The 21,078-nt window shown below is 32.2% G+C and overlaps 2 protein-coding genes across 3 annotated transcripts; one reads left to right on the forward strand and one right to left on the reverse strand.

Moving 5' to 3' along the window:
- Positions 1-1,264: 1,264 nt before the first annotated feature.
- Positions 1,265-12,189, forward strand: HAP2 (hapless 2). 2 transcript variants are annotated; one of them, XM_068613110.2, is made up of 18 exons: positions 1,265-1,563; positions 1,631-1,774; positions 2,025-2,113; positions 2,187-2,226; positions 2,627-2,684; positions 2,766-2,826; positions 3,400-3,478; positions 4,577-4,711; positions 7,444-7,638; positions 8,348-8,428; positions 8,511-8,611; positions 9,083-9,200; positions 9,703-9,735; positions 9,840-9,933; positions 10,031-10,119; positions 10,588-10,703; positions 11,350-11,450; positions 11,540-12,189. In XM_068613110.2, exons 1-18 carry the CDS (start codon positions 1,324-1,326, stop codon positions 12,067-12,069), a joined length of 2,304 nt encoding a protein of 767 aa, XP_068469211.2. In that variant the 5' UTR covers positions 1,265-1,323; the 3' UTR covers positions 12,070-12,189. The 2 variants fall into 2 exon arrangements, with proteins under 2 accessions (XP_068469211.2, XP_090154698.1); XM_090298572.1 differs by lacking the exons at positions 1,265-1,563; positions 1,631-1,774; positions 2,025-2,113 and having other exon boundaries at positions 2,191-2,226; positions 10,588-10,699; positions 11,540-11,672.
- A 198-nt stretch (positions 12,190-12,387) lies between these two features.
- LOC137811388 (cytochrome P450 87A3) lies at positions 12,388-16,057 on the reverse strand. Its single transcript, XM_068613109.2, has 9 exons — positions 15,662-16,057; positions 15,253-15,574; positions 14,851-15,000; positions 14,242-14,493; positions 14,047-14,136; positions 13,868-13,946; positions 13,527-13,633; positions 12,936-13,063; positions 12,388-12,851 (listed from the first exon to the last, which is right to left on the reverse strand). The coding sequence occupies exons 1-9, from the start codon at positions 15,853-15,855 to the stop codon at positions 12,725-12,727; spliced, it is 1,449 nt and encodes a 482-aa protein (XP_068469210.1). The 5' UTR covers positions 15,856-16,057; the 3' UTR covers positions 12,388-12,724.
- Between the last annotated feature and the right edge of the window lie 5,021 nt (positions 16,058-21,078).

Genomic DNA, 21,078 nt, shown 5'->3' on the forward strand with positions numbered 1-21,078 from the left:
ATGAGATTATTTATATTAAAATAAATTAAAAAAGGAAGAAAAATTTATAAAAAATTGTGATTAATTTAATAAATATTATAAATTAAAAAAATTAAAAAACTAATATATATAATAAATAATTTATTATATTATTATAAATTAATTTTAACTAAATAAAAATAATAATTTTAAATTTATTATTACTAATATTCTTTTTCATTATTATTTATAATTATTTTATTATAATTATCATTTTATAAATTATTAATATTTTTTATTTTAATTATCATTTTATATATTTATTATTAATTTTAGTAATTATTATTTATATCATAATATCTATATCTATATATAAAAAAATCTTTAAAATCATTTTTTATATATACAAATGTTTTTCCATTTTATCCTTACCTTAATTTTTTATTTTATTATTTTATCATTTTGTAATTATTAAAAGAGTTACCAAAGCAGTTTAAATATTGAAATATGAAGATTTAATATTTTTTTCTAACTTCTTTCATAAATAAATATTTTAACTCCCATTCCCTTTAACTGTTTTTCCTCATAACTCCTTAGTTTAAACTGTTTTTCCTCATAACTCCTTATTTTAAACTGTTTTTCCTTGATCTCCTTATTTTAATTCCGTCTAACTCCGTAGAAAAAAAAAATTAAGAAAGAGAAGTGTTTAATACAGAGAAAGAAAAAACAGAACTTTATGACAAACAAAAAAATTAAAAGAAAAAAAAAAAGTAATCTTGCAGACTTTTTTGAGACTAATAGTGATGGGGGCTTTCCCTTCTCTGTTTGCGTCCGAACCCACACCCAGATTCTCAGTCCTCTCACTTGCAGTCGTAACCCCATCATCTTCTTCTTCCTCGGAAGAACTCTGTTCTGATTCAGAGTCCCTCTCAATGAGAACCTTCAAAAAAAACAGTTCTTCTAGTAACGGGTGCCATTAGAGAAGGAAAAACCTTTGCGAGTAATAATATAGTTCAATATTTTTATATTTTCCCATTATTAAAATATTAAAATAACTAACTTGATTGCGTGGATTTGTTTTTTAAATTTAGCTAGATTTTGAAAAATCTAAACTGAAAAAAAAAAATTAAAAGTTGGGTATCTTTTTCCAAAAGATAATAATGTTAAATTAAAATATTTCAATTTAATTTGTTAATAGATTTTTGTGTTTCTATTTACGTTAACGTGAGAACCAACAAATTAAATTTAAAATATATAATACTGAGAATAAAACAGATGATGTAAACATGACACAGATATTCAAAATATAAACTGTGTTAACCATTTTCTCAAAAACCGCCAAACCTCTTTCATTCTGTTTTTGCTATGCATCCATCAACAATTAGAAAAGTAGCCATAATTGAAATCCTCCAAAAAATGGCTTTGCGTTCTCCTATCACTACCGCCCTAATCATCTTCTTATTTTCTTGCTTCCTCGCGCTCCGTGTCACTGGAATTCAAATAATCTCCAAATCGAAACTCGAGAAGTGCGAGAAGAACTCCAACTCCGACAATCTCAATTGCACTACCAAAATCGTAGTGAACTTGGCTGTTCCCAGTGGCTCGGTAATTTTAAACAAGCTACGCAGTGTGTAAACATTTTTGTTTGTTGATGTTGTTTTGTGATTGCCAGAGTGGAGGAGAGGCGTCAATTGTTGCGGAATTGGTGGAAGTAGAGGAAAATTCTACTAGAAAAATGCAGACATTGAGGATTCCACCTGTGATAACGGTCAACAAAACTTCTGCATATGCGTTGTATGAGTTGACATACATACGAGTATGATACTCTTCTGTTCTGTAGTTATTGGATTATATATGTGATAATTAGTGTTAGAGAAATGTTATTTGATTGATGTGATATGTATTAAATGATGTAATACGGAGAGATAGACACAAAAAATGCTAATGTTCTTATTGAGAAATCTATCATCATCTTATAATGGTTTTGGATTATTATTATTATTAGTTTAGCAAATGGCTTTAAGAGTGATCTTTTGTATGATTAAGTAAGACTTACTTGATAGCAGGATGTTCCTTATAAACCTGAAGAGTATTATGTTCAGACACGCAAATGTGAGCCAGATGCTGGTGCGAATGTCGTGAAGATATGTGAGAGGCAAGCCATGTTTTATTTATTTTATTGTGACCGTGTTGATTTCACTGCTTGATTTCTGGTACTAATGTTGCAGACTGCGAGATGAAGAGGGTCATATTATTGAGAACACTCAGGTGGCCTTCTAACACTTAATATCATAGTCATCATAGTCATCTCTGACACAGTTATTCCACTCTTTTCTTCATAAGTTATTTATTCTAATTTTATTTAAGCATTTGGCCAGTTATCCTCCCTGCCTTCGATGTGATGATATCATGTGCTTATATACATACAGCAAATTATAATTTTGTTTGCTTTCAATTATGATGTTTTCTAATATTGCACTGTTTGAAATATAATTTGAAGTCAATCTGTGCTTAAGGTCATGATGATAATTTTAAGGGAAATTATTCAAAAAAGAAGAATAAGAATAAGAATTCAATGTTTGTTCCATCCTCCCCAAATATGCTTTGGCATTTCATCTTTCACTTCTGATTCAGGATAAACATTTCTCTGTTTCCGTCTTTAATGTAGCCAATATGTTGTCCATGTGGGCCCCAGCGGCGGATGCCTTCATCATGTGGAAACTTCTGTAAGTGCTTTGGTGTTGCAAAAGTTTGTAGGTTTTTAGGAAACACAAAACTAACAATTCTGGGTTAAATTGTTTAACTAGTTGACAAATTAACAAAAGGAAAGGCCAATACTGCACATTGTGTTCGTTTCTCTGGTGATTGGTAAGCCTCCACTCTCGCCGTCCTTTTGTTTCCAATTGCGATTCATTTGGGTGGGCTATGCTGGCTATTGTCTTAGTGAGTGTTTTGCTGGACTTAGAGGAGCATATGAAAACCATGTTTACATTGAACCGTTTGTATATGCAGATCAACATCATTTTCTATATAATTATATCTAGGTGTTTGTTTGAAATCTTAACGAAAATTTCAGATGTTTTCTTCATGTTTGTTCTAGTTTTTTCTCAAAATGTGAGTTAATCAAGTAACTTCATTAAGTTCGTTGAAATTTTAGGGACTAAATAGACGGGAAAAAGAGAGTGATGTAGGATAATGGAGTATTATACAGATTGTACCTCCAGCTGTATTTTACTAATCATCTAGTTTATGAAATAAATTAGTTCAAGTTCAACTCTTAACTTCCAAAAAAAACTTAACTCCTAACACTCATAATGTACAAATACTCTCTACGGCATCTAGTTTTAATTGTAATCCTCTCTGAGATTCAACGAAGTGAAAACCGCCTCGTTGTTTTAGTCATCAGTTACAACTCAGATTTCATTCTCTCAATCATTTTAGGTTTCATGTTTTTGGCATTGGGCGGAGAACATTGGGCTTTAGTGTCCGAATACAGGTGAAGAGTGGAACTAAAATTTCGGTATGTAATTGTTTATTTCCTTATGCAATTAAATTTAAATGTGGTATGCATCCTTTTCCATAGACTATAACCTTTGGTTGGATCGGCATTCCAGTTTTTGATATATTTATTTTCCTTTTACACTTGTATGAGCAATGGCTAGAGTCCTTGGTACTTCTTTTTCTCTTTTCTCCATTCATTTGCTAAAACTTAGAATAGTATTTTGTTGTAAAACATTAAATAAATAAAAAAAGAAAATTAGTGCTTGAAAATATTTACATAATTTAGTCCATGTATTTATTTGTGTACACAAGGTAATCCTGCTAATTTTTAAACCCATGGCATGATCCTTTTGTTAAATCTCCTTCATCAAAGTTAACACCCACCTGTGACATGGTATGTTAAGTGTCTTACTGTAACATTGAACGCCACTTGATAGGTCACTCCGCATGTGAATCCCTATCCTATCCCTCAACTGTAGAGAAGGGAGGAAGCATCTCATAGCATCCCTATTAATAGAATCAGCAAAATGTTGGCTAACAATTTTTTATACTTTTTCTTAGTTTTCTGGTGTCATCAACTTTTTAGTATTACATATCTGGCATTTAAAAGATATAAAGACACGTAATGACAAATTAACCTGTTATAGGTTTAACATTTATAAGGATTATTTTGAATATATGAATAAATTCAGGGATGAAATGGTAAGTGTAGGTTGTTTCCAGGTATCAATTTATATTTCAACTATAAAGCGATGATTTTATATTTTCTTTTCATTTTCTAAGCCTTCCTTTTTTAATGGTCACTTTAAGGTCATTATTATCTGTTAAAGTTTACAACTTCACTAAAATTATTGTTTGTTTTAGTTATTCTGAGTCTCTGGTTTATTCTGTTGTTCATCTGGTACACTAAGTACCATTTTTTGCCCCAAATTTTGTGAAAAGGATTAGTTGTACATTTTATTTTATTTTGTGTGTGTGTGTTTGTTTGATAACATGTTACAAGGGGGCAAATTGGGTAAAACAATCGTAATTTTTTTTAGGACAGAGAGTCATGTCTTTAATTATCCTTTATGTGTATCTAACTCGTAATTTTGCCCATCCATAATTTGGCTGGCAGGAAGTGGTTGTGGCTCCTGAAAACAGAACAGTGATCTCTGATGATAAATTTTTGAGGGTTAATCTTATTGGAGATTTCGTTGGGTACACAAATATACCATCTTTTGAGGATTTCTATCTAGTTGTACCAAGGCAGGTATGTTTGTTTCACGGGTTTCACTAAAATTAACCTCTATTGACTTTAACAAAATTGAGGTTAAACTAAGATCAAATAAATAATTATATGTTAGGTTGTTTTTTTTACTTACAACTCTCATTTAGACATTTTCCAGATATTGCTCTTTTGCAAAGAGACTGTCTAACATAATTTTATTAATTGGTAATAATAAAATTTTACTATGAGAAATAAATGGCATTAACTATCTATCTACCAGAGAAATTAAAAAAGGTGTAAAATGCATTGATAGAATAAATTATTATCATATTTGCTAATCATACAGTTCTAAATATACGTTGACAGGTCACCAAATTAAGGATAGACTTGAAACCTGTCATTGCTGTTTGTTTTTTAAGTTTGAAGGCATACAAGCTTCCTCGTGCACAGTGTGTATGTGGAACAAAAATATCATTTACAGCTTGTTTGCATATGCGGATGGAAAGTAATAGAAGTACTGTAAAAGGAGAAAGAATGGAGAAAGTGTGCAAAAGTAGATTTGAGGAGAAATATATGCATAATCGACTATTCATGACAACATATTCAATTATGTTTTCATGAAGACATAATTGATTCTTTATTTATTTTTTCTAATTTTACATTTTTATATTGAAATAAAAATAAATTTGTTTCAATAGCATTTAATATAAACTTTGCACTCTTTGAGAAAGAAAAATAGACAATAAAAGAAGAAACAAAACTTTATTATTATGTAAAGCGTACTGTACTTTACAAAGATAAGATATGAGAATAAACTATAACTTACTTTACTAATGTGTTATCATCCTCCCTTAAATTTAAATTTATGGTGGGATTGTTGTCACCTTAGGTTCATTTCTGAAGTGATTGAAAAAAGGGAAATAGGCTTAGTGAAGATATTTACTACTTGTGGACGTCCAACTGGATGAGCGAGATAAAGGGGTGAGGTATTTGTTGGTTTAAAATAATAGGAAAGGAAAGAAAATGAATGAAAAGTAAATCCTTTTTTCTATTGTGATGACCTTTGTTCTTACTTTTGATTGCATTTTGAATGATTATTCATGTATTGATATATGTTATTTTTCTGATAAGAAGATTGTAATTGGTCTTATTGTTGGTTGTCGACAAATTTGGAACACAAGCAAGTTTAGCATGAATATTGGTGAGATCTTGTGTTTTGTATTTTTCCAATTGTTCTTTTTGAGATAAAAGCAAAGCCTCCATCTTCAACCCTCTTAGACAAATTGAACTAGTGAAATTTTATTCATTGTTGAACAATACAACGAAATGAATATTACAAATATTTACAGTGTTTGCATCGTTCAACAGATTTGTGTCTAGCACCTATTGCTACAGCGTAGAATTGTTAGTTAATATGAATATTACAATGTACAAGCAAACAACTGGACAATTGTACACTAACAAATCGAGTAAGGATCTGTTTGTGACCACATATGTGATAAAATCATCAAAGGTCATCCAAGATAGCTTCAACATATTCTTCGGTGGAGATAGGTGAACAAATGGCAGCCAATGTGTCAACTATCTTCTTGATATCAAGAAGATATGAAGCATTCTTGGGAGTGTGCAGCTGTATTTCTAAAATTTTGACCTTTGCTCTTGATTGTGAAGCATGATACACAGATAGCTTATTCCATATTTGAGAGGAAGAAGATAGACCTACCAGTTGACTTAGAATAGACATATTCATTAAAGCTAGCAACCAAGCATTCAAGAGCTGATCTTGTTGCTCATAGTTCAAATAATCTTGATTGTTATTGTCATGGAGAGGATCTTTAATGGTGAGAAACTTTTCTGGAATATCACTACCTTCCAAGAACTTGAATAGTCAAATGATGAAGTTACCAGCATATGATTTTAGAGGAATTGGTGCATTGAACGTGTGGGAAACAAAGGAAAGAACAACAGAGGAGTTTTCAGAATTAGGAGAAAAATAGTGGAAGCCACGGAAGGGGAGCTTAAGCTCTTGATACCGTGTGAGAAAGAACAAACAAAACTTTATTCATGTGTAAAATGTATTGTACTTTACAAACCAAAGATAGAAGATTATATATATAAGGCATGAGAATAAACTATAACTGACTGATATTTACTAATGTGTTATCACACTCAAATCCACTCAAACCTTACATCGAAACGACCTCACTTTCCATTTTCTTTTTACTCCTTTTCTTTCCTTCCCACTCTCATCATCATCCAAACAATGCATTAGCTCATATTCCAATCAATGGTGCAAGCATGATATAGTATTAATTCACTGATATTTTAATCTAGACCACCTCGTTATCATTGTAGATTATGTCAAAAAGATTTTTTCTATTCAATCTCTAGCTTTTATGTTGACAAGCTTAGAGGTATCATGATGTGTTCTGGCTAAGAATGTTAACATTGCAGGATTAGGATTTTTCCTTCTTTCTTTCTAGAGGTTACTCAATGAAGAATGCTTGCGACACAAAATGTGTTAGACAAAGATAATTGCAACTGCAACTCCGTAGGGGCAATATTCTGTGTAGTTTTGGCAGTCTCCTCTTTGCCCTAGGTTGGGCACTTCTTAGTGATAGACCTTTTTCCAATTTTGAATACAAATCATACATTTATGTTGGCATTACTGGTTTAGTTTAGGGAAGATAACCTCATTGAACTACTTTATATGCTTTTGGCATGATTCACAACTTTTACAAGCTTAAAAAAATGCATTTTTTTTCTTGTGACAGGGCAACCCCGGTCAACCACAGGATTTGGGGAGAAACATTTCAATGTGGATGCTGCTCGAGAGAGTGAGATTTACCTTAGATTCTATTGAATGCAACAAAATTGGTGTGAGCTATGAAGCTTTCAATCGACAACCAAACTTTTGCTCTTCACCCTTTTGGACCTGCTTGCATAATCAATTGTGGAATTTTCGGGAGGTTGTTACAGTAACTATGATTTGTTTTCATCAACTTTTATTCTTGTCTTACACTAGATAACGAAACTCATGTAATTACTTAGGTGGAATCAGATATGGATCATTTTGGTTTAAATGATGGGAACCCCAACACATGAAAAAAAAAGGAGGGATGGAGGTTTTAAGAATTTAAGTTTAAGTTGAAACCTCACACATTGGGTAAGAATAAACATAAACAATATATATAAGTAGAAAGAGTCAGAAACTTATTATTTTAATATTTTGGATTGGAGATGGTATAAAAATAAAACTAATCTTAAGTAGCATAGTTTCCAACAGTTACCACCAAAGGATAGAGAAAATCGAAAATGCGGAAGAGATCAAAGATGAAAAAAATCACATTCTAACTTGAGTGTTAAGTCTGACATGCTACAATCAAGATATTCATCAATTTGAATTAGAAATTCAAGGTAAGAATCAAAAGTCCTATTTGAAATTAGAGAGAAATTCTCACTCAAGAAATGATTCAATTCAACTTCTAAAGTTCTCACACAATAAGATTTGGACTTTCCGGTTTGCTTGAGTTAGCTTCTTGAATTGAGCTAGTTTCAGCTTATTTCTAATAATTTCAAATCACATTGTTCCTCGTCTAATATTTTAATTGAAACTTTATTATGTGTAGTTTTCTTATAATTGTTGAAAATTTGAAAAAACTTTCTGGTTCATAACAGGCTGACCTGAATCGAATAAGTAGGAATCAGGTTCCACTCTATGGTTTGGAAGGAAGGTTTGAAAGGATAAACCAACATCCAGTTACGTTGCAATAGTTTTATACTTATTTAGTATGGTGTCTTCTATTAGAAATTATTTTATTTTTATTTTATTTCACTGCAGAGTGCTGGGAGTTATTCTTTCTCCATAGGAATTACAGAGGTTCTTAATACAAACCTTGTGCTAGAATTAAGTGCGAATGATGTAGAGTATGTTTATCAAAGGTATTATTATTTACTTGGTGTATATATATGATTTCAGAACAGTAACATTTTTTAAAAATTATACGTCATGGATATGGATCTGTCGTTTTTTTTACATTTGTTACTAATCAAAGATTCACACGTGACTGAAAACTTATGTTTTTTTTGTAATTGTTCATTCTGAAAGTTTGTGCAAGATTGATTTGTTAGCTTGAATGAGATTGTAAAATGACAAAATAGTTGAGAAGTTGGCCATTATAGTCACTCACTGACAAAATTGTTTTATGATTTCATGTTGAACTCTATTTTTCTTTTCTCATGTTCTGTCCATAACGGAGTTCCTCATCATAAATTTATTTGAAAAACCATGGAGGAAAATTTCCATAGTCAACCAATTTTGTTTTTATTTACTCTAAGGGATGACTTAGAATTTTTGTTTTATAGTAAAAAAAAGCGTTTAAAAAGTTGCTTGACACAGTTCATTTTCTCCAGGAGCCCAGGAAAAATTACAAGTGTTAGCGTCCCTACATTTGAAGCCCTAACCCAATTTGGTGTTGCTAAAATCACAACTAAGAATACGGGTGAGGTGGAAGCATCATATAGTTTGACGGTACTCTGCTTCTCTATATATATTGTGCTTCAGCCTTATCTATATTATCCTTGGACAATCGAATGTTGATTTCTTTTTTATTTATTTATTTAATGACAGTTTCGTATTTTTTATTTATTTAATGACAGTTTCGTATTTTTTATTTATTTAATGACAGACATGCATTACTTTAATTTCTATACCCATGGCACAGTTCTTCAAATCTTGAAAGTGTTAGTGGAGTTCTATTCTATTTCTTTGTTTATAATATGTGATCGGAAACTGGGTTGTGATCATTTTTTTACGAACTCTTCTGACCTGCACTCATTGTTTATAACATATCATTATATGAGGACACGATTGTTTAATTAAGTACCTAAAAGTCTCACACTTCGCATTAATTATTCCTTGCTTACCACCAATAAGTCTCACACTGAATGATCTCTAGTTAGTTGAATGGACTGCATGACATGAATAGGAATTGAAGAGGTGTCTTTTCTATGATGATTGTTTTGTCTTGCAGTTTAATTGCTCCAAGGATATCACCCTGATGGAGGTACTATGCTGAAACATATGTCAGCAATTTGTTTTTTGCCCCTTCCTATTCTGTACATCCGTAGGTCCTCTGTTATGTTTTTTTTTTTTGTAAACTTGGTTCAGGAGCAATTTTTAATAATGAAGCCAAACGAGATTGCAACCAGATCGTTCAAACTCTACCCCAGCAATGATCAAGCTTCAAAATATTTTTGTGCGGGTAAAGAAGCTTGGGATGAATACGTTTGCTATTTGTTCTGAGGATAAAAAATTCGTTGATATTTACTTTGTTTCTTTTTTTGGCGTTTTGAATAAAGCCATATTAAAGGACTCTGATTATAATGAAGTTGATAGAGCCGAATGTCAATTTGCTACGACGGCAACTGTTCTTGACAATGGCACACAGGTTTGTTCTTTTCTGGTACCTGAATTTAGCACGCTTTATTTTCTATGACTATGAACACAGTGACTTTGTTGGTGACATTAATAGAAGTGCTAGGTGGTTGTTTAGAAAACACTTTTTAATTCTAAATATTTTTAAGGAAAATATGTTGGGGATGAGGACGGTGCAATTAAGTGCACATGCTATAATGGATCGTGAATTTGGTCATGAAAACATAGAGTGAAATGTGTTGCGTAACTGCCAATTAATTGTCTGTTGCTCCTTATTTTAATTTGCCTAGTTTTAGGGTTAAAGGTTTAAAATGGTCATTAATAACCCAAAGGCACCAATTTGACATAGTAAAACTGTTCCCCGTAGATGTTGTACTAACTTAATCAGAAAGTTAGTGTTCTGATTGCTTCACATTATATGCTAGTTATTGGGATGTTATGACAACAAATATGTGAATCTCTAAATCCTCTATTACTGCAGGGGATGCCTTTTCAACCACCAGAGACAAGTCTAAATGGTTTCTTTGATTCTATTGAAAACTTATGGAATAAACTTTGGACCAGCTTAACAGAATTTATCACTGGAAAAACTTGTAGGTATTTTTTCTATTATACTTTGCATCTGCAAACTATACAATTTAAATTCTAGCATATCATATAAAATATACAAAATGTGAATTTCCTAAATTTTGTATCATTTTTATTCACGTGCATTATTTAGAGTTGCTTTGCTAGTTATATAATATATATATATATATATATATATATATATATATTTCTTCATCAAAACCACCCACTTGATTAGAAATTCTACATATCAAACAAGGATTTGAAGCACTGAGTCTCCGTGAACACGTGAAAACCTTGAAGACAATCATTGGAAATATTCCGTCATTAATATCATAAAGGATTAAAACTGTGATTATTTTATGAAAAAACTGTTGTTCTGAAATCTAGTCAGTAACAAAATTACACAAAAGTTGGTGCACGTATTCCAGATTGTACTCAAGTTGCATTTGGATAAAATCTTTCCTATTTTTTTCATGACGTTCTTCGATATGTAGTAAACTGATAATGAGTTTCGGCATCTTTTCTGATTTTAGTGATAAACTATTAGTGGAAGATCAATAGCTACATTTTGCTTTCTTAACCATAAACCTTTGTTTAATATTTGATTCATTTGTCTTTGACTAATTACGTGATCAAATCTCTTCCACGTCTCTCGGTTTGGGTGGGATAAAAGACAAAAGTGCTCTGGGTTTTTTGACTTCAAGTGCCACATACAATACGTTTGCTTGAGTTGGGTAATGATGTTTGGTCTGTTTTTGGCAATTTTTCCGACAGGTATGACTTCTATTCAATGTCCTATTAGATACTATAATTTGTACATTCAGCAGAACAACTTAAAATAAGTACTATTCTTTGAATTGCAGTGCTTGTACTATTATGGCTTTTGCACGAAAAAGGTCTATTTGATCCTCTTTATGACTGGTGGGACGATCTCTTAGACGGTGATGAACAGATCATGGATAAACGTAAAATCACAACTGACAAAGGACATCACCATATTCATGATAACAAGCATCATAAGCAAGAGTTTAGGCGCCCTAACTATATTCGAAAGACCGGTTATGAGCATAAACTCAAGCATTCGGGAAGGAGCTCTGATTATTTTGATGATTTACAACATGTTCATAAAGAAAGGCACAAGCATTCCGAAAGGACTTCTGATTTCGATGATTTACACCATGTTCGTAAAGAAATGCACAAGCATGGTCATAAGAAAAAGAATACGGATAATCGGCAGCATATTGCTGACCATCCTGCACACCACAGACACAGAAAGAAATGGGATACTTCAAAGGGACAACTTAAAGAGACGAAGCTAAAGCATGATAAAGCCAGGCAAGAAAATTATGGCAGACACAAACAAGTTCAGCTAGATGAGCCAGAGGATGAGTAGATTGAAGCTGGAAATTATAATTTAATGTAGACATTTTTTTTAATTTCAGACACCAAAGTTTAACACCAACTTGTTAGTTGTTATACCTACTTCATAGAATCATGGTTACGCTTTATCCTTTTATCTTCTACTAGTCTTTCTATTTTTATATTATTTTCTAATAAGGTGGGTTTAAGAAGGAGAGTTATTGAAAGCTAGAACTAGGATCAAAGACATTTTTATAAAAGGTACTATACCTCAGTATCAACTTCCTCAATCGACTACTTTTATAGGTGAAAATCATTACGAATGCAAGTTGCAAGCAGTAAAAAGTGAGAATTTCAAAAAGCAGATTGTATATTGACTCGGGATATAATCTGAACCATTTACATCACTTGTTACAGGTACAACTTTCCTTCCCTCACTGCCTTTTTGCAAGGTAGGGAATGTCATGTTCTTAAAAAACCCCCGCTCATGTATATTGAGAAGAAATTCTAATAAAAACACAATTTCTAAGAGACCTAATCAAAACTGAGTGAGAGACCGTTATTATGGTTACTGTTGTGGCTTTGATAACAATTGCGTTGGCTTGTGTTTCTTAAAAATGCCAATGCCTGCGGAGGTTTGAAGCCTAAATTTGTACCATATACTAGTCTCTCTCGCGGAGTTTTGGTTTCTAATTTGTTTTGTTAAACTCTGGTTCCTGTTTCCTTTGATCTTTCTCCATGATCTGAACGTGGAAGCCATTTGGAAATTGTAAACCAGGAGTTCGAACGATATTTCCTCCTTTGACGGGTCGCCACCTGAAATATTATTCATTTGTTAAAATAGACTTTGTATCTCTATTTATGTTCACAGGAGATAACTCTGTCATTTCATCATCTTACCGATATTTCGTTACTAAACTATGAAGAAATATAGCCATCTGAACTTTAGTGAAGTCTGTTCCAACACAAAATCTCATGCCTCCACCGAAAGCCATGAAATTTTTTGTCGCACCAGTTAGTTCCATTCCCTGAAAGCCCAATTTTTCGGGTTACCAATGTTTAAAAAAAAGAGATAAATGATAATATATTCACAACCATACACCAAATTACAATGTAACAAATTATAACTAAAAAAATTATATATTGAAATGAAACAATTTTAAAATTATATTAATCAAATTACAATTACAATTATAAATTAGTGCATTTTACAGTTGAGAATTTTTTTTTGAAAGTGATATGGAAAACTAAGCTATAAGTTACATGGATATAGTCATCATAGCCAGCTGGTAGCTAGCAACTAAAGCAGCATTTAGAAAGGAAATAATAAAATAAGAACACACTTTTTGTTTTCATTTTTTCTATCTCGCCAATAGTTATTGAAATATATATCTAAATTTAAAAAAAAAAATAATGGGACAAAAGAAAAATTACACTTTATCATTATTATTTATATATATATATAATAAAAAAAACATGCCTTAGACGCACCTCCCATCTTTGTGGGTTGAAGGTAAGAGGATCCTGATATTTGGCTGGATTCAAGTGCACAGCAGGGGGACACACCATAACTGCCCAACCTGCTGGTATGGTATATCCTGCATGAATGTGTTCATTAATGAAGTAAAGTTGTCAGCGTTTTTTTAAATACAACATATTAGCTATGTCTGCACTGGACTTGTATACATTCATTCTGGTTTTTCCACCTTATTCAATTTTATTTCTAACTACTCCAATAATTGCTTATGTTATGTTGCAGATCAAGCTAAGCCATCAAAAACTGTGCTTTTCGTAACGTGGAATGAATGAATGAATGAAAAAACTATACGTACCCTTAAAGTTAATTTCCCTCAGTGCCTTCCGGAAGATTCCAGGAACTATATTTGCGAGTCTCACGGTTTCATTTATGAACTGCAAATCGTCATGGACTTTTAAATGAGATATGTACACGTACGTAGAAATTTACATTGAAAACTTTCACTCACTAAAAACAGGAAAAAAACTGATCCACCTGAAATGTATATGTCATTGATTTGTATTCTTTCCACGTGATTCCGGAGTTAGGATCTTCACGTCGCTTGAGGATGGCTTCATGTTCCTCCTAAAACCCACAACACGGAGGTCTTTTCGTTTAGTCAAAAGGAGGTTCGTAAGAAAGAAAAAGCCGTGAAAGTAGTTCGAAGATTTTAATATTGTTTTAACATACTTGTAATTGCTTGAGTACTAAGGGATTGTCTGAGAGTACTTTGATGGCATAAGTGAGAGCGAGAGAAGTAGTTTCGAAGCTTGCGAAGAGGAGCACAAACATGAGGTCAAGAGCGATCGCTTCAGTGAGGACAGTTCCCTCTTTCTTAAGTTCTTCAATCACATAGTCAAAGAAATCTTTTTGCTCTTTCCTTTTCATTCCCCGTCTTTCCTGCAGCATCTTCTTCAGCATCTTCATTGCCTTTTTCCTACCCTGAGAGATATCACAAACAAATTATGTTTTTCAATCTCTGACACAACAAAAGAAATTATTTTGTTTTTGCGGATTGGCCTAATTATTAGCGAAGAATACTGATTCAGTTCTTGTTAGCTTCTCCAATGCTGATAGGCTTCTTAAACTTAAGAATCAGTTATGCAATTACACCATTTAAGTAATTCACATTATAAGAAATGTTTTTTTAAAAGTTTGTGAGAATAAAGTGAGATGATTGTGGGATTCGTGGTGAGTTGTTAAGGGTTGCACAGTTGAAGAGAAAAACCTGTTGAAAATTTTAAATCCATGTAATATTGTAGAACCTAGCAGAAGTTTTGGTGGATGATATGGACTTACCTGCAGACATTTGTGATAAGCTGTTCCTGGAACGTCCAGAGGGAAGGAGATGAGTCCTTGTATAAATGCAACAAAGTTGTCCCTTAAGTTCTCGGAGGACTTGGTTGAATCATAACTGATGAGCTTTTTGGCTGTCAAATCAAATATCATCTGCATGGGAGCATACATAGCAAACCATGGTTTAGAAACGGAATGGAAGGAGAGTATCAAGAAGTACTTTTAAGCTTAACTTAACCTCGGAGATTCAACATCAACTAAAAATTAGAAAATTTCATTGTATATAAGTAGGTGTAAACCTTCTCTTATAAGCCGGTTTTAAGAGGTTGAGTTAGGCTTAAAGTCCACTTCATAATAGAAAGAAATGAAGAAAACAAGAAAATAGATAGGTGGTAATAATTTTACCCTTGCTGTTGCTTCCTTCAACTCAACACTGTCCTCAAATGACCACTTCTCTAATGTTCTGCAGGCTGTTTGTTCCACTTCTGAGAGCATCTTTTTAAGGCTTTCAGGACCAAACAGATTGAGAACCAAGTTCTTAAGGTACTTGTACATGAACCCATGTAAGGAACCAACATTTTGTCGCCCAAAGATCTCTGTGAATGTGTCTGGGTACCAGCTTTGGAACACCTGCCCCTCTTGTTGGAAGATGAAGTAATTAAGGTCAGGGTCTGTTGATACTACAATTGGCCGTCCAACCAAGTTGGTCTTGAAGATTGGTCCATACCTGAAAGACTCAAAAGGATGACCAAATAAGAGTTTACTTCTTTAGGAGAATGGTTCCTATTGAGTTGAGATGAAAATACTTGTATACCTTTTCATCCTCTGCTTGATGAAAGGAGGAATATCAGAAGAGGTGTTGGGGGAGAAAAACTGAAGGGTCTCACCCAGAAGGGGCAAACCCATTGAACCTGGGGGGAGTTTTCCATGGCAACTGGGATTTCTCCATCTATAAACCCAATGTGTAATGCCTATAATAACCAATGCTGCAAGACAAAGAGGCCACATTTTTATTTAGAAAAATATAAAGGAATTGAGGCCTTTATTGAGAAGGGAGGAGATGATAATATACAAGATTAAAAGAGTGAAGTGGTGAAAACGGTGCTGACAGAGAGAATTAAAAAGGAGTAAGGAAAGGCTTAAAGCGGGTAAGGAGGGAAGAATGGGCAGAAAGGAGTAGACAGTGCTGGCATGCATATCAGAATCTCAGAAGATGTTCTTAAATAGGCAGGCCAATTCTTAGAACTGGTTGAAGAAAATAATATATTATGTTTTGCTCCCTTTAGTTTTTGGTGAAGTTGGTTGTTCAAAAAAGCTGTACTAGTAGTTGGTGATAGATTAGAATAATTGGAATTATATCTGTCTATAGACCACTTATTGTTTTGTCAACGGCATATGTGATGTGTCCAAGGGTCTTGCATGATATGAATCTAACTGGATGCTTCCTCTCCCCACGTCTTCTCTCTTGAACCAAAACTTTTCTTTTTTCCTTTTCATTATCCTTATTGCTGTAAACTGAAGAAGCACGAGGCAGAATTATGGCACTTTTTTAGGAGATTTTGCCTAGATTTGATGATGAGTTATAGGTTTCAAAGAATCTCTCTGACCAAACTAAGCATCTCAAGGAAATCTTCCTTCCATCATTAAATGCTTCAAGTACTAAACTTCTGAGCCTTTTGTCCAACTTCAAATCTTATCAATATCTATGCTAAATTCTCAATCTCACTGATGTTGATGCACAAGAGGAACCACACATACTTTAATTTTCGCCTCCCTTTCTTCTTATTGGTAGCAAGATCTTTCCATAGATCTTTTTTCCTCTGCAACCAAATGTATGCTCTCATCCTAACTAAAATTCCATGCCTTAAATCTCAAGACATACGTCATTAGTGATTCCCCTTGCCCATTAGATGGTTCTAGAAAATGCATCCAACCACCTTTGTACACGGTCTAAGGTCTTGTTTTATTTCTGGCCACAAAACTCACATATGCTAATCTAGCTAGGTCAAAAGACTCAAAACAAAAGTTTCTGATACAGTGTTTCATCTGGTTGAAGAGTTTTACTCATTGAGCCCTTCCCATCTTCCCATTGAGCCACGGACTTGACCAAATAGCAGCAATGAGCACTACATAGGTAGGTTCACTGTGAATAATGGCCGAGCATTTTGGCTTTTTAATAGTCTTAATTTTGAATTAGGTGTGGTGTGAGTATTAAAGTACTACATAAGTTGTGTAGATGAATGGAATGAAGTGTAAGTGGACCAAGTGTACAAATTCTATAGTCCATCCCAAATATCTGGCAAAAGGTTTTTCTAATAATTTATGAGTTAGGAACTATCAGCATCTCCAAGGTCGCAGTCTGTAAAGTTCATCTAGCAGCTATTTACATGGTTAGATATTTTCTTAGACACTCTGTCTTAAGTAAAACTCCCTGTGCTTCAACAATAATATTTCTTTTTACAGAGCTCAATAATATATATCTTATGATTGGATCATACTGTATATATGGTTTGTCGATCGAGTCAGTCGGTACCAAAAACCGACCACCCCAGTCATAGAACATAATAAATACACTAAATAGCAACAGTTACAAGTAATATTGAATGAGTTAATGAATATCTCGAAATATGCGGAATACCTGATTAACTGAAAGATACACATTCCCGATATTAAAGAACTACTGCGTAACCCATCAACGTCAAGATCCACAAGCTAATATTATAAATAGAGTTATTTGTGAAGGAATAAGTTACGTTTTTTAACATTCTACTAGAATACATTAATCATAGCGCTGATTTGAGCATTGGAGTGCAATTGCAGATATCCCAACCGACCGAACATCAACATTGAAAGAATGAGACTTAAAGAAATTTAAAGATCACCGACGCATCGACAATTGTACATCCAGTTACCCGTATTATCTGGACCATCAGCCTATATACATTATCATATTGTATATGTGGTTTATTCTTTATAAACTATAATATAATTATCTGCTAAAAGACAAAACATGGTTTAGTATGATATCACGGATAACTCAACTACACACAAACTCTCAAAAATTCCAATATAATTGTGACTGATACATTGTCCTGTTCCCCCTTTTTTATTTATCGAGGGAATCAAAAGGGGTGCCAATTTATCCATTTCTAAAATTTGACCTATTCCACATTTAAAAAATAAATTGTGGTCTTGCTATAGGATGACATAGATTGCTTAACTGTTTGACATAAACTTGAAACGGTAGGGTTGAGTTGAGGAGGAGCAAAATCATGCCAGATCAATTAACCCTATTCAATTCTATCAACTTCACAACTTGTTCTGTGACGAAACTGTGAAGAGGTTATGAAGTCATCTAAAAAGGCTTCTTATGATTCTCTCCACTCTCCCTTTTGTTTTAAAGAATAAACTACAAATTCTACTATTTTTCTGCTAACTTTCCACATTTCTTATGTTTTTGAGGGAACTGGATGGTGTAAAGGGTCCTACTTGTCCCAATGCAAATGGCATAAAATCTTGAGCTGGGTCCCAAATGCAGTTGGTCCACTTCAAAAATATCTTTTGCAACCATCTTCAACCGATTCATGCCATTGGTTGTTCACTTTCTTGAGTGTATCCATGTATCAGATATAGTTGACTCACCATTTCATGTACTCTTTCACATTACCCTACTGCAACTGCACACGATTATTGAAAAATCCCCGTTCCACTGCACACAAACATGTACTTAAAACATGGAATTACACTAACACTAACTTTGCAGAGCCAAAAAGGAACCTAGTAACATCAACAGATTATAATTATGCAGATACAGAAGGGTCTTAGAGTTCAACAATAAAATTGTTTTGGTGCAGTATATAGAATAGGGATTATTACAAAATGAGGGTAATAATTAATTGTACCTTGTGTTCTCCATCTCCTCGTTGCTAAAGCCATTTTTTGGTGAATTGATTGATAAAGCCATTAGATTCTACAGTTAAAAAGCGGTTCAAAGCTCCCTTTTATTAAGCTCATTCTATGTATACTTGCATCATAATGTTGCAACATTATCTAGATAAGAATATATATAAAGATGAGAAGAGGGAAAATGTTATAAAATTGACGTTTAATTAGAAAAATAATCGTACTATTATTACAGTACTTCTTCACATTAAATTTAAAACATTATATACCACTTTTATTAAGCTCACTCTATGTATACTTTAATGAGATTGTGTTGCAGCAATCTCAGCAACAAGGATCATATATCAGGACGAGAAGAGTCAAAATGTTATAAAATTAAAGGACAAGCAACTTTAATAAAAAAAAATATGATAAATAAATACTATTAACTGAAACTAAAAAAATAAAAAAAAACCACATATGTATTGAAGTATTCTTTGACTAAATTTTTTTAGTCTTTAAATTTAAAAAATGTTTTCTTCTCTCAAATATAAAATTGACATTTAAGTTCTTCAAATGTCAGTGATTTTCTTAGCCCTCCATATTTAAAACAATTTATTTTGATTTTTAAATTTCATATTGTTAAAAATTTGTGGATATAAGTAACATTTGTCTAATTTGTAAAAGACAATTTTAATTGTGTTTGAAACTTTCTTATTTTAATCTCTTTTACTATTTCTCCTTTTCATTTTTCCTCTTTTCCTATAACAGTGATACAAGCAATTAATACTATAACCACAATGACTATATAAAGAAATCCAATTAAATAAAAATTGCATACTCAGTCTTGAATTAAAGATATTGATTTACTTTTTTAATTTGAATGACTAAAATAAATTTAACCTAAATTAAATTTATTTAAAAAAAATTAACAAAAAAATTAAAAAGCGAATTCTTACATAATATTTTAGTTACATGTACAATTGTTTATATAGATGATGTCAATTATATCAGCAATAAATGGGACATCTGACTGACTAGGAAATAAACATTTTTAAAAAAAATAGATAAAAATAATTTTAAATTTGAAAAAAAAAATAGAGATTAAAAACATATTTTAACCTAAAAATTGTTTAATAATAATGTTATAACTTTGATATAATTATTCTATCATAAAAATTAATACACCCAGATTATATTAATAATTACAAGATACAGACCATACTCGCGGGATACATGTGAATTACGCTGATACAATATATTATTATTATTTTAAATAAATACAATATTTTATGTTGGAGTTTTATTTGAATATACACGAGACACATGGCAGTCCCCTTATACCGTTACCGAAATAATCGCACGTGCATATGCGCGTGCATACATGCATAAAGTGAATAATTAATATTCAGAAGAAGAAAAAACATGAATTTTAGAGCTTAAAATCAAGTTAATAATATGCTCGTGAATCTCTAGTTTGATATAAATAATTTGTTTGATATAAATTGGACAGAAAGGGAGTTAATTAAAATATGCAATGCAAAGTGTAAATGCTGTGTAGAAAATTAAATTTCTTTAAATATTACGAAAGGCTTTAAATATTTGTTAATATATTATTAAATAGTGAAATAACTACAGCAAATTAGATCATTTAATTTATAGCTAATTGGTATGTTTAATTCCATTTGTCCAAGTGGAGTGTGTTGATGATTCATGAATCAAATAATTGTTGCACTTTTGCTCTGTGGAGAACATGTTGGACACGTTTGCATAAACTGCTTAATAATGGTTAACCTCACAATTGGCGAATTTAATATGCCAGTTTATCCACGAAAGAGTTCTAATTAAGATTTAGGTCTTATAATGGAGCACATACTTGGATTAAGAGTAATCTACGATTAATGTAATGTTATATTTAGTTAAACCTTTCAATCAATGAATACAGTGCATTATTATACTCCTGACTATTTTATATCTCCCAAATTAATTATTTTGCTAAATAAATGAATAAACATGTTTCTTTTTTTTAAACATAAAGTTTTATTATTCAGTTTTTTTTTTATCTTTCATACTTTTTATGTCGGTACCTAATAGGTTTTTATTGTCGGTTTTTATCAAAATGAAAAATAGCTGTAGAAGGTTTTTTTACGTTTAAGTCGGTACTTGGTATTCTGATAGTTGAGGATGATAAACATTATTAAATATGTATTTTAATCTAATATTGATTGATCAATCTATTTACAGATATGTATTGAATTTTTGTGATGGTGGGCTTAGATTAACACGAATACCACAATTAATTCTCGTATTATTTTCTACATCAAGTAATGTCTGACTTGAATGTAATTC

Source organism: Phaseolus vulgaris, chromosome 2 (assembly GCF_051622355.1).
Source record: "Phaseolus vulgaris cultivar YP4 chromosome 2, ASM5162235v1, whole genome shotgun sequence".
NCBI lineage: Eukaryota > Viridiplantae > Streptophyta > Magnoliopsida > Fabales > Fabaceae > Phaseolus > Phaseolus vulgaris.